General features: G+C 37.9%; 1 protein-coding gene across 33 annotated transcripts in view; it reads left to right on the top strand.

Moving 5' to 3' along the window:
- camk2b1 (calcium/calmodulin-dependent protein kinase (CaM kinase) II beta 1) overlaps nt 1-13,487 on the top strand; it is a 107,140-nt gene that overhangs the window by 52,211 nt on the left and 41,442 nt on the right. For 18 of the 33 annotated variants that reach the window (XM_088076401.1, XM_088076405.1, XM_088076411.1 and 15 more), the window contains exons 9-12: nt 51-145; nt 1,483-1,605; nt 1,749-1,832; nt 5,348-5,390. In XM_088076401.1, the coding sequence (XP_087932527.1) occupies nt 51-145; nt 1,483-1,605; nt 1,749-1,832; nt 5,348-5,390 (345 nt within the window). Of the gene's footprint in view, nt 1-50; nt 146-1,482; nt 1,606-1,748; nt 1,833-5,347; nt 5,391-10,422; nt 10,519-13,487 lie in introns of all 33 variants that reach the window. The other 15 variants (XM_088076397.1, XM_088076398.1, XM_088076399.1 and 12 more) reach the window with 1 other exon arrangement.

Below are 13,487 nucleotides of genomic sequence, written 5' to 3' on the forward strand. Positions count from 1 at the left end.
TTTCTGTGTGTATGTGTGTGTGTCCCTGTGTGTATGTGTGTGTGTCTCAGGGGTGATCCTCTACATCCTGCTGGTGGGTTACCCTCCTTTCTGGGACGAGGACCAGCACAAGCTGTACCAGCAGATCAAGGCTGGGGCTTATGATGTGAGTCTCCTCTCTTCTCCTGCTCTCTTATGTCTCCCCTCCTGCTGTAATGCCCTCCCCTCTCCTCCCACTGCCCTCGTTCCTTTTTGGCAGCGGTTACGTAACTCAGTCACCTCATTCATATTTCAGGGGGTGCAAGAGAGGGAGCCTCACCTTAGATCACATTTAAGGCCATGCCAAATAGAGAGAGAGGCAGAGAGAGGCTGACGGACTCTCTGGCCGGGATTCTGGGCTCCCAGGACACAGACCCTGACATTTACACCTGAACACAACAGGACCTGATGGGTTTAGAGCTCCTTAACAAATTGCTTGGGGCTGTGTTTGGTCTGTCCTTTTGATATTAAGAAACACACCCACATGAGGCCACAGTGGCTATAATGTTAACCGGCGACATCCTGGGTTCATGTCTGGTCTGTGACCTGTGTGTTTATTTTCTCCCTCTCGCTGCACTTTTGGTGTGTTTTTACTGTAAAGCTATCCAACAAATAAATTACCATAAAACTTCAAATATAAGCCTAGTCCCAATTAAATGCCCAGTCCCTTTTATTAGCCAGGTGTGGTGACACATTTTGATAAATAAAGGTCTGTCTCACTTAGAGGCCCGGTCTGGTTACCATGAAGTTCATTTATATAGAAATTCTTTGGATGTATAAAACCGGGTTGTTGGCTACCTGCTGGAGCTCAGGTTAGTTAGCTGCTTAGATTGCGCGTACAAGTATGTATATATGTTAAAAAATGTTGTCAGTACGGACATATTACTCACAGCTTGGTAAAATTCTCTATAATCACTCAGTTAATTTTACTGAAAGCATGAACACCAAAGAAGACAAAAAAGTAGATGTATGAAATTATTTTTTTTAAAAATGTTAATTGAACTATATTCATCATTATTATATTTATATATATATTTATGTGCTTAAAATTATTTTACAGAATTATTATAATTAAGTTGTTTTCTTAAAGATTTCTCACTTTGTATTTTTTTTTTGTTAAATTTCCTTGTTTTTGTTGTTTAGTTTGGGGTTGGGTTTTTTTTTTGCAAATTTTCAGGAAATGTTCCTGTACTTAACTTCATACCATGTCTTTCTATGAATGGGCGAAAAACCGAATATACTCGATGTATCGAAGCTTGTTCCACATGTGATGTATAAAAATGACTTTATCATGAACACTGAGTATAAATATTCTCATATATATGTACAAAGAATGCTCCTCAAACCTGATTAATATCGGCACATCCCGCATGTTGATGTCAAAATTTCCAAAAAAAACGATTTATCAACTAATCGTTGCAGCTCTACATTGAATGTTAAGACGTGTGCTTGTGTTTGTCCCAGTTTCCGTCCCCTGAGTGGGACACAGTCACCCCAGAGGCCAAAAACCTGATCAACCAGATGCTGACCATCAACCCAGCCAAGAGGATCACTGCTCAAGAGGCCCTCAAGCACCCATGGGTCTGCGTAAGTGTCCCCCGCTTCACATCTTGTTACGCAACTACTCGAACAAACAAGAAGAAAAACCTTGATTAACTGATTTTCTTCTTGTCTTTTCCTCCTCTTGCTGACTCTGGTTGTCCTCCTCCTTGTCTTCCTCCTTCTCACAGCAACGGTCCACAGTGGCGTCCATGATGCACAGACAGGAGACTGTGGAGTGCCTGAAGAAATTCAATGCCAGGAGGAAACTCAAGGTATGTTTGCATCATCTTCCACATCTTCACCTTCTACTCTACGAAGCTCTTGTGCCAGATAAAATAACCCTTTCCCTTAAATTTATTCTTAAGTTTCTTTCCAATCATTTTATATTTAACAAAGTAATTCCAAGCCTGATATTTGCACTCTTCACTGTTTTCCTGTAATGCTTCTCATCTGTAAATTCAAGATGGCCTAGAGTAAAGAATATAATGTAATCATATGTATTCGAGCTTTCTCACCTGACTGAGGTGAAAGAATTCAGATGTCGAGTTATCCGACATGCATAGTTTCCCTTCTGCACTGATTTATTGCTGACATTTTGTGTGAATAGCAAAGCTCAGCCGTTGGAGCATGCCACTGTTACCCTGCTGCTTTCGGGACAGTCTTGGCACGGCTTAAATACCAGCACGTGAGAAAGTGGAAGCACAAACACAGGTGGCTGCAGACAAATGCTGGATCATTCAACCAACATGCTAACGTGCCTTGTCTTCAGCTTTTCACTTTTAGGAAGAAATAGACACTTGCAATCTCAGACATTCAGTTACATCGTAAAGAACAAAAATGATACAGTCATCAATCATATAGAAAGCAACAGCACAGAAAAGTCAGACAGGGATTTGATTAATTGAATATATTTAGATAAAAAGTTACCTGCCAGTGCGAATTTCATTATATACACTTGAATAATGCAATATATTATATTATAGGCAAATCAAAAAGTCATCTCTTGAATATCAAAAGACGTTGCATAGTACATTTCATTATAAAAGGAAACCAGCTAGAGGGCCTGTCATGCCTCATATGCTGCCGTACAAAAGTTTGTATTTATCAGTGTTTTTCTTCTTTCCTTCAGTAGTGGATTTCTTTAACATAAAAACAGTATAATTCAGACAGATATATTTAAATGCCTTTGTGGGGGGGCTGTGGCTCAAGTGATGGTTGGCGGTTTGATTCCCGGCCCCTCCTGTCAACATGTCGAAGTATCATTGGGCAAGATACCGAACCTCAAATTGCTCCTGATGGCTGTTCCATCTGTGTGGTCATCTATATGAGTGGTTAAAAATTTAGGAACAGGTGGCACCTTGTACAGTAGCCTCAGCCAGCAGTGGATGGTATGTATGAATGGGTGCATATGACTCGCATTGTGAAAATGCTTTGAGTGGTTGAATGACTTGAAAAGTGCTACACAAGTGCAAGCCCATGTAGCAATAGCTGCGCCCGGAGGCAATTTGAGTTATCTGTCCGTCCTATTTTTGTGAAGGGAATTTCTTCAAATTTGGCACAAACATCCACTTGGACTGAATGATAAACTGATTTTGTTTGTCATAGACAAAGGTCATGTGACCTCGTCCGTTTCATTCTTGTGAACAAAATATTTCAGACATCTTTAAGGGATTTCTTCAAAACTCAAATGTTCACTTGGACTAAATGATGTCAGTTTTCCTCAGTTTGATTAAAGTGATTTATTGGATAATAACGCTTTAGTTTTGTCAACATAAATGTAAATAGGCAGCAGGTTTATCCTATAAGGGCATAAAACAATGATGGAATGACAGTTGTGCCCTTATGCTTATACTGTAGCAACATTATGCAATGACAAAAAAGGTTATTTTTAAATAAAAGTGGTTGTATTTGGTGTTACTAACACTCAGTCATGCAAAGGACTGACCTGGATCCTAGGTAACAATATTGAAATGTTTGGATCACATGAGTCGGAAACCTATGCAGCCACCACTGGAAATCTAATTCTATTAACAGTATAATGCTAATAATGTAAGTGTAGTTTGCAACTGTGCAGAAATACTGGGTTTCATCAAAATGAACAGGGAAAAAAGGTGAGAAGCATTTAAATGTTTTATGATTTTAATGTCAGCGCACCTTTTGTATATATATTTTTTCTGTATATTCTATTTTTTATTTTATATTTTTATATTGCTTCTATATTATATCCTATATCTTATTCTATTTAAAATTACTATATTTCTTTATGTTTTTCCTCTGTAATAATTGTTTGGCACAAAACATAGAATCAAATTCCTTGTACATGTAAATGTACTTGGCAATAAAACCCGATTCTGATTCTGATAAATTAAGCTTCAAACTATTCGGTATAATCCTCATAAATAGAACAGTAAATGGTGAGAGAAATAGTGTGACATCAGATCGTGAGACATCAACTCTACAACTAACAAATACAAGAAAATGTGTTCCAAAAACCCCCAAAAAATTTTCATCTGTCATATGTTTCATCAAAAAAAAAACATCAGCATTACTGCTCCAGAAGTGCACCGCCTTTGCTATGGTTACAGTAGAGTGGCATCTCATTTTAGCTGTCCAAAAATGAAGTATATTTTCCACCTCTGCAGCTCTTAAATACCACGGTCTGTTTGCAATTCAGTGCCATTTTAATGGGCCTATAAAAAGTTATCAGCTCCAGTTGTAAATGATCTCTCCAGAGAGAAGTACAAAGATTAGCTGCTTTATGCCTCGTACCCTCTCTCCCACATCTTTGTGTTTTACTTTTAGGTCACATTCACTGCTGACTCAGTTTGCAATAATAGTATATTTTAATGTGAATTTGTCCTAACCTCGCCTCACTCTCTCAGTCTAACCCTGCATGCTTTAATATTAAATTAATTTTAGAGGTGATCAGGTCTCAGAAGTTTACACAAGCAGTACAGTTTGGTGTTTTCTCTTCTTGTAGAGCCAAGATAGTGCTTTACAGCTGCAGTTGGTGACTTGTATAAAAATAACTTTCTGTCATATTTGCTGAAACTGTCACTACATCCATGAGGTAGTGCATGAGTCAGATAGTCTGTGAAAAAAAGAAGTGTGGTCCTCCTCCTCGTAGTGCCTCTAATGGCATTTGCTAGAGTCCACTGCAGCTGGAGTTAGAGATGAGGAGCTGTCAATCACTTCTTATGAGTTGATCAAACTAGGCAACGCTTATCATATTAGAATCAAGACTGTGTTACTGCATTACTTATTTCTTACCTCAAATGTTTTCAGAAACAAACTTTAGTGTACTGTTTAGCTGTAAAATGAGAAGGCTGGTCCAGCAGGTGGGCCCTTGCAGATTTTGGCTTGACTGATTTCAACCAAGGGCAGTCTCCTAGGCTGGAAAATGAAGCCAATGCACAAGTGTCAAAAACTGCAGTTCATCGAACGGCCACTTGAGGCTGACTCCAAAGTAATGTAAATCCCCATCGACCTATGTGTTGAACATCACATTTCACATTTCATTATCTGTTAATCAAACAGCTTTGGTGATACTATTTTGATGCACTTTTTCTTTGGATTTAATGATAACAAAGTTAAAGTTGTTGTGAGTCAGGACTCGTCTGTGTTTCTAGTTTTGAGCAGCAAATGTAAAAGCTGTAATCTCCTGGGTTTTGGTACATCATTTAGTGACAGTGGTGAAATGGATGTTTATTTGTATAAACGTGTCAGAATGATTATGTTACTGCTTTAAGTGGTTGAAACTAAACTTGTTTTTTTGTTTTCTTCTCAGGGGGCCATTCTTACTACCATGCTGGTTTCTCGAAATTTCTCTGGTGAGTGTTGCCTGGACGTCATTTTTGTGTCCCTCATTACATTCATGCCAGTGAAACATCAGTTAATGTGCAGTTTACATCAACACCTTCAATGTAGGGATTTTATTGTTAGCAAGCTGCTTGTGTTGCTGTATGCACATACTTAAGCACAAGGGGAAATGTGTGTTGAATATAGGAAATTCAGTTTGGTTTTGAGGAACATGTCACCATTCTTACTCAGAGGCTCTTTAAAGTGATACTTCACTCAAAACCAGGTTTATCCAGTCCCTCTGACGTGAATCCAAGCTGGTCACTGATTTTGTTCTTTAAGAAAAAGCAAACAAACCTTTATTTTTGAAGCCTACAGGGGGTTAGTATTTGGCTCTCAGAGGTTAAACTTTTGTGATCACTTTAAAGCTGAAAAAAAGACAAAATAATGTCAGACTTTTTTACTTTGATGTTCTGTTTTGCAAAAATGGTGGCACGCGCCTCGAAAACAGGTAACAGTACACATGCAGTGACAGACGTATTTATCTACCTTAAACAAAGAGATATTTATTTATGTAAAGTTTATCACATTTTCATTTCATCTCAGTGCAACTTCAGTGTTTCCCTTTTCTCCATTCAAGTGTTTATCTTTCTAAAGGAGGTGACAAGACTTTTCATACAAAGCGTCGTCTTCTTCAATAAAGTTATTTAAAAAATAGCTGTTACAATGAATTAATGTAAGTTTTAAACAAAGTCTTCACTTCAAAAGTATGTTGAGTTAAGTGGGATGACAGTTTAGATTTATCACTCAAAAACTTTAATATTCATGATAACTAAACTGCAAAGATTACTTCGAACACTACAGAGTGATGCAGAGATGAGGTTTATTTTAAAGTCAACCTGGAAGTTACCAATCAACCTGGTTTGCTCTACAGGTTAAGTCACATTTTTGTGTAAAGTAGATTTAAAAACAACACATTTTGAGCAAAATGCTTCATTAAGAGAATAAACAACAGAGAGGCATGTTTAGATAAAACACAGGAATGATAAAAAAACAGTCATAGGAGAATGTAAGTAAATTAATAAGAGCATACAATATCTTGACGATTTTAAAACAAAAAAATAGCATTGCACAAACATCAAAATAGAATACAGGTAAAACACACACAAAAAGGGAAGCCAATTGGATTATCCCAGTGGTTTGTAAATTATTGCAGAAAATCAGCTCCATGGTAAACAAAAGTTTATGATACTTTTGTTTAGCAAGATAATCATCACAAACTAACACCAATTTTATGATTTTAAAAGGATGAATACAATCCCCAGAAGTAGTAATAAGTAATACTCAAGGCTCTAAACGATGTACACCAGTGACCTCACTGCAGTGAGGATGTAAAGTGTGCACTGTGATGATGCTCTGTAGTCTCATTCAGCCATTTTTCAGAAACCGCATTTTTCAAAACACTTAAAAGCTTCAAAATTCAAAATTAACGGGCGTAAAAAAACATGAAAATGTCTGAAGCTCGTGAGAAGCACAGACCTTATTTCAGACTTCTGACCTGAAGATAAAGTTCTTTACTGGCCACACGTTCATACTTACCAATTTATCTAAATTAGGTGTTAAGTGTTGTGAAAATAATTAAGGCATGGTAGGCTGTGATTTTTGCGATAAGATTTAGGGAAACACTGAATTTTATCAGCAAGCTGTGGATGTGTTTGTGTCTGCTCGTCCTGGTATTTATGTATATCTCTGTGACAGATGACACTTTTCTAAAGGTTTAACATTTGTTTGAAATCTCTGCCATTATCTAAGATGCACAATATAATATTTTGTACCTGCTATCTCTTGAGACTCCCTTAGAGACACTTTTACAAATTATTTTCTTTGGTCAGGACCTCTTTTTTTTGTATTTTATAGACTGTGAGATCCAAAGATTTTTTCAGAAAAAAAAGAATCATCAGTTTCACCAAATGAGACATTTTCAGCACTGTTGCCGTCAGTGAAATGAAAATGAAAAAAACTCATTGTCGAGGTATGATTTTTCCATTTAGCTTTTGAAAAGAAGTCAGAGTTGAATGGAAGATCGTATTAATGACGTTATGATGACGTTGATTTAGAGGATACATGCGAGTAACTAACAGTCAACTTTGCCAGTGACGTATTTTTAGGGGTTATTTCTGGTAACAGAATGAGTTTGTGAAGAGTTTTGTGATAATTTCACTTAATTTTAATGAAATCAAAACGACAGAATCTGTGTTCATGTACAGTATGTGAGTGTTTTGCATATATAGATGTGAGTGATGTGTGTGTGTGTGTGTGTGTGTGTGTGTGTGTGTGTGTGTGTGTGTGTGTGTGTGTGTGTGCGCGTGCAAGCATGCTGCTTCAGTAAACATGACTCACAGCAGCAACTCTCACACTGTAAGCTTTGCAATGGGAACTAAACAACCACTCAGCTTTTAACACACACAAACACACACACTGACCCAGGTTTGTGGCCTCTCTGCGTCACGTTCTGAAATATCTTTTCCTCTTCGTTCGCTTTCCTCTTCTCAGGAAGTAGTACTCCTACTATCATAAGTATGAGGTTGTCAGGTGAATGAGTCAGAGAGAAAATGAAAAATCAATAAAAAGTGAAAAAAACAGAATTTCAGGTAAAGACAGGGTTGCAAAATTCTGGGAATACTCAAGATGGACATTTTCCATGGGAATTAATGGGAATTTATAGGAAATAATTCTAATAACATGTAAATACAGTTGTTTTTTTTGTTTGCACATAATGTGCCAAAGTTGGATCTAAGTCATTGATTTGCAAGTCACAAGTAAGTCTCAGGTCTGTGCACTCAAATCCTGTGTCAAGTCCCAAGACAAGTCAGGAAAATCATGACTCTGGTCCCAAATCACATCTTCTCTATGGACTTCTTTAATTTGAGACTCTGATGCCTCATCTTCACTGTCCAACCTGAATTCATATTTAATTGGATGCTGGTAAGTTGTCTGTGATGAAAGAGTGCACTGCTGAATGAAGAGCATGATTAGAACTCAGTTAAATCAGCATTAGGGGTAAACTATTTAAAATATATATATTTTTATATATGATTGCAATTATTGTGACTGATATTGTCATGGCCATATGACTCACAGTATTAGAGGGAATTATAGTTTTTGCTTCTTTTTTTTCTTGTTTTTTGTGAAAAATACATTCAAATGATCATATGTGGGTTTTTATAAAAAAAAAAAAAATGCTCTTAAATCTGTAGAATATAATATTTAGACTGCACATCACTGTAGCGCCACAAAACTTGATAAAGATTAGTATTTTGGCACATTTTGCCGTTAACAAATATCTGGCCTCTTACGATGTAGATAATGCGCAATTTTGATAAAATACTGATTAACTATTCAGCCCAAACTTTTTACCAAAACATGCCATAAGACCTAGTATTTCTTTTTTTAACGTATATTTTCCCTCCAAATAAGAGAACTAATAAAAGATACAATTTTTGTTTTGTAATTGTGCAAAACTTCTAAGCTTTACTTCCCTTGGAAAATTTCTGGACATTTACCCCTTTGCAACCCTGGGAAAACATAGTAAAAGATAGCTGTGGCACATTACATCAACACATAAGCCAATTTAAGAGCTTTACACAAGCTGGTACTATATTCTCCTCATATGAATCATTCATTATACACATCAGTGCATCAGTGTCTCCGTGCTGACACGGAGGCGGTTCTTTTTCCCTCCACATGTGATGTGTTCATGCCATATTAGGATGAAGTTCATGTTTAATTTAAAGCTGTAAATTGTAGAATTGTATATCCCCGCTGTAAACACCTATCAGCCAAAACAATAAAACCAGTAACAGGTGAAGTAAATAACATAAATCATGTTGTCACAATGCAATGTTCTGCTGGGAGACCCTTTGCTCCCAGCATTCATGTGGATGCCACTTGAAAAACACCGCCAAAAAAACAACTTCAGACTAACGCCTAGGACACACTGCCTGTATGAGCAGTGTGTGTGCATTGTGGAACACATTGCATTTTTGTTTTTTGGTGACCATTTAACAGTTTAGAGCAGCCACACTGCTGCCCAGGTGCTGCCCAGGCGCGGCGTGGCTGCGAAACATCTGTAGAAACGGAGTCTCACTTATTTTTGCTGCACGATGCACTGAATAATCAACTTATTTCTTTTCAGTTTAGCTGTACTTGTATAAATTATTGTGGTATTGCAACAAAACGTTATATTTTATTCAGTCTGCTTTTATGGAAAAAATCTTAAATTGTAAAGTAACTACTAACTGAAGCTGTCAGGTAAATGTATTTAAGTAAAAAGTACAATATTTCCCTCTGACATGTAGTGGAGTAAAAGTATAAAGTGGCTTGAGAAAATATTCAAAGTACAAGTACCTGAAATGTGTACTTATGTACAGTGCTTAACTAAAAGTACTTAGTTTCATTCCAGCACTGCCTGTCAGTGGTTTTAATGTTTGGCTGATCGGTGTATAACTTAAGTGAAGCCACCAATATGTCACTTTGATAACGTTGCATTGAATTGCCTGCAGTAAGTTCACCCCCTGCTGTTAATTTTTAATGTTTTCGACAGTTTTTAGGTCAAATCTAACCCTACTAACATTGACTAAATTCAGTTTTGTCATCATCCTAACAATAACGCTGTTTTCAGGGACACATTGAGACAAAATATGAGCGTCAGAGGTTCGTTTCTCTGGCGATCCTTCTGTCAGAGCAGCGGATTCACTTCTGACAGAATTTGTGTCGCCGCCAAATGATGTCAGCGCCTTGTGCGTACGGATGAATCCTCCTTCTCTAAACTAATGAGCCCTGTTTGTCTCCGCCTTCTTGTGTCTCACCTTTCTGTCCCTCCACCCTGCCCACCTTCCTGCTGTGTCTCTGACTCACCTGCCCTCACGTTCTTTTCTTTCGCCCTTCTTTCTAAATATCACTCCATCGTTACCCACTGTTCCCCGTTCACCCCTTTCTTGTCCTTCCCTCTTTGCGTTGTAACTGTCTTTGTTCGTGCGTGACTGGATATTGGACTCTTAACAGTGGGCAGCAGGCAGACCACCGCTCCGGCGTCTGTCACTGCGGCCGCGGCAGCAGTGGCTGCAGCCGCCGGCACCACCGCAGGGCTGGTGGAACAAGGTAGCGTGGTGGCTCACCCAGGGCATGCCACCCGTTTTCCCCCTTCCCCCTTCTCTGTCCCTGTCTTTTACACTTTATTCTTCCTCTTTTTCCGTTTCCCTCTCTTTCATGTTTCTCCTCTTGCTCCTCCCTCCCTCCTTCCTCAGCATGGGAGCTCAGAGCATGATGGCTGATCACGCCAATAACTTCATTTCCCATCAACTCATCATCTGCAGCGTTAGCTGTGTTTCCATCTTATTATCTAGCATTATGCAACCTTTTGATACATCACAGTGATTAACCCTTTGAAACTTGGAGCGACATCACTTTTCTTGTGTTGCTTTAAGTCACAAGAATTTGAACCTTTAGCAAATTGGTGCGATTTCTTTTTCTTTTTTTTTTTAAATCATGGGGAGGGGGGGCAATAAGCAACTTTGTAATTAATGTTCCCCAGATTGCAAAAAGAGTAAATTTAGAAAAAAAATTCAAAGCATGAGAAAAAACAACATATCTATTTATTTAAAAAAGTCTAAAGTTATTTGTCCCCTTTGAAATCTAACACATTTGGTATAATTTCTTTTAAAAACAATGGGGATAATGCAGTGACCAACTTGGCAAGAAATGTCCCACAAACTGCAAGAAATTAGTCAAATGGTGATGCATATAATGACCTGGAAATCAACTGAGAAATAGTTTTAAAAAACAGTTGACAATTAAAGGTAAAAAATTATCAAAAAAATGTTACAGAAAAAAAGTATATATATGTATATATATATGTAACAAAATATAAATATGATTTTATATAATATAATTTTCTGCTCTTTTTCAGGTAATTTTCTTGTTTGATTTTTATTATTTACTTTTCTTTTTTCTTATTTTCATGTATTTTTCTTGTAACTTTTAACTTATTACTTGCTATTTTTAAGGCCATGTGTAGAAATAAACCAATTTGCTCAGCTTTCAAAGGGTTAAAAAACATCAAGAAAAACAGTCACAAGGTTAAATCTGAAGAGATGTAATTACAGTTATTGTAGGAATTCCTCATAGGTAAAGCCATTTTCTATTAAAAGCAAATAAGAAATTCATTTTTAAGATGTTTTAGTGAATGATTTAATTTCCATTTGTCCATTCTGTGTTCATACTTCATAATTTGTGATTTACTCTGATGGAAGCGAAGCTACTGCTGTCATTTTCCACATCAGCACATCTGTCACCTCTTCTCTGAGATCTGATTGGACGGCTGTCGTGTCCATCACTGCTGTCATCTCCGCTGACACCTATCCATCCCATAATCTCCATCTCTAGACACAGCGACAGAGCATGGCCTCGACCCAACCAAACCGCTGTCCTGTCTCTCAGTTTCTCTTTTTTTCTTCTCACTTTTGTCTTCCCATTTCACCTCTGTTCACACTCAGTTTTAACCCATTCACTCTCTTATATTCTGTCACTTCTACCTCTCTGCTCACTCTTTCACAACTCCACCTGCATACTTTCTACTTTCCATCTCACTTTCACATCTGCTCTTTCCCCTTCTCACTCCTCTTTCCCTCTCTCTTCTTTTCTCTGTCTGACAATGACACTGGAAAGTTCACCCCTGTCACTTTAAGGATGGAGCTGCCCAAGAGCTGTCAGTGAATGCTGCATGGGGCACTGGACTGGTGCATGCGCTGCAACACGGGGGAACTTTTGGTGCATGGTGAACACTGTGGAAGATGCAAGGCTGGGCTGGTTCTCACAATGTCAAAAACCTCTCAAGTAGTTGCTTTACTGTTATTTTATTTGTTGCATTGGGGATATGTGGGGATGTATGCCATAGTAGCCCATTTACTGAGCCACGAACTGAGCTGTAGCTCTCATATCGCCCACGTTCTTTATGTAGTTCAGAATTTTTTAATTCTGTAACCCAGTTGTAGTCTCACAGTGTGTGCAGAAAGATGTGAGGAAAATTTTAGAGGCAGCATGATTGTATAGAGCTGCATTTTTTTTTACTTTTTAAGTAAAACTTCCACGTCAAGTGATTTTGACATACCAATTGATTGTCTATAAAGATGGACAACACGTCTTTGCTTCATCCCGCTGTACAAAAATGAAGCCAGAATCTATACAACCTGGCCAATCAATGCACATTTTTGGCCGTAATCCAGTGATCTGGCATTATTTGGAACCAGAATCTGCAGCCTAGTTCCCGTTAACCGACCAATAGCAAGCAGCGCCATTGATTGTGAGCAAACTGACTGGCACACAATGCTGTCAGTGATAACATAAACCCCCATTTTTGTAGCATCAAATAACTAATTAAATTAAAACTTAGAAACTTAGAAGAAAAACAAACACTTGAACAATCATCAATGATAAGAACTACTTGACTTGAGTTTTTATTTTGGCCCATGTCCTATTCACTTACATGAAGGGGGCGGGGTTTATGACCACCAGGGGGCAGTCAAGAAGATTTGGCTTCATTTTTGGGGAGCTTTAAAGTCGTCCATCTTTATTACACAATCTATGGGCTTACCTCTTAACCAGCCTATTTATGCACACTGAGCATGTACATTTTCTTAAAGTCTTATTTCTGACAAATGTAAATCTAATATTTACTTTCCTTTAGCTGTTATTTGAGAAAAATCTTTTGCTTGCTGCATCCTCGGCTGTCTTCACCGATATGCTAGTTTTTTTCTGAGCATGTTAGCTATAAAAGTCTTGCTCCTTCACAGTATATTATGGAAGTTTTAAAAAATACTGTCTATTTGAAGAATGTTAGTGCTGATAAACCCAATTGTGAGCTTATAAACACAGCTCCAGGGACCCATGTCTCTGGCATTTTTGTCAAGTCTGTTTTTAGTATTTTCGACACCATAAATATTTGAACCGTGAATTGCAGCGCAGTAGTTTCGGAGGACGTTTTGATAAATGTGAACCGCGACCTAATGTGTTTGTTCTGGGTACGCAGAAGTGGGCCTTAGGCATATACGACAAAGAGCTTCACATGACAG

This window comes from Plectropomus leopardus, chromosome 4 (genome assembly GCF_026936395.1).
Source record: "Plectropomus leopardus strain MGB_pleo_1.0 chromosome 4, ASM2693639v1, whole genome shotgun sequence".
Lineage (NCBI taxonomy): Eukaryota > Metazoa > Chordata > Actinopteri > Perciformes > Serranidae > Plectropomus > Plectropomus leopardus.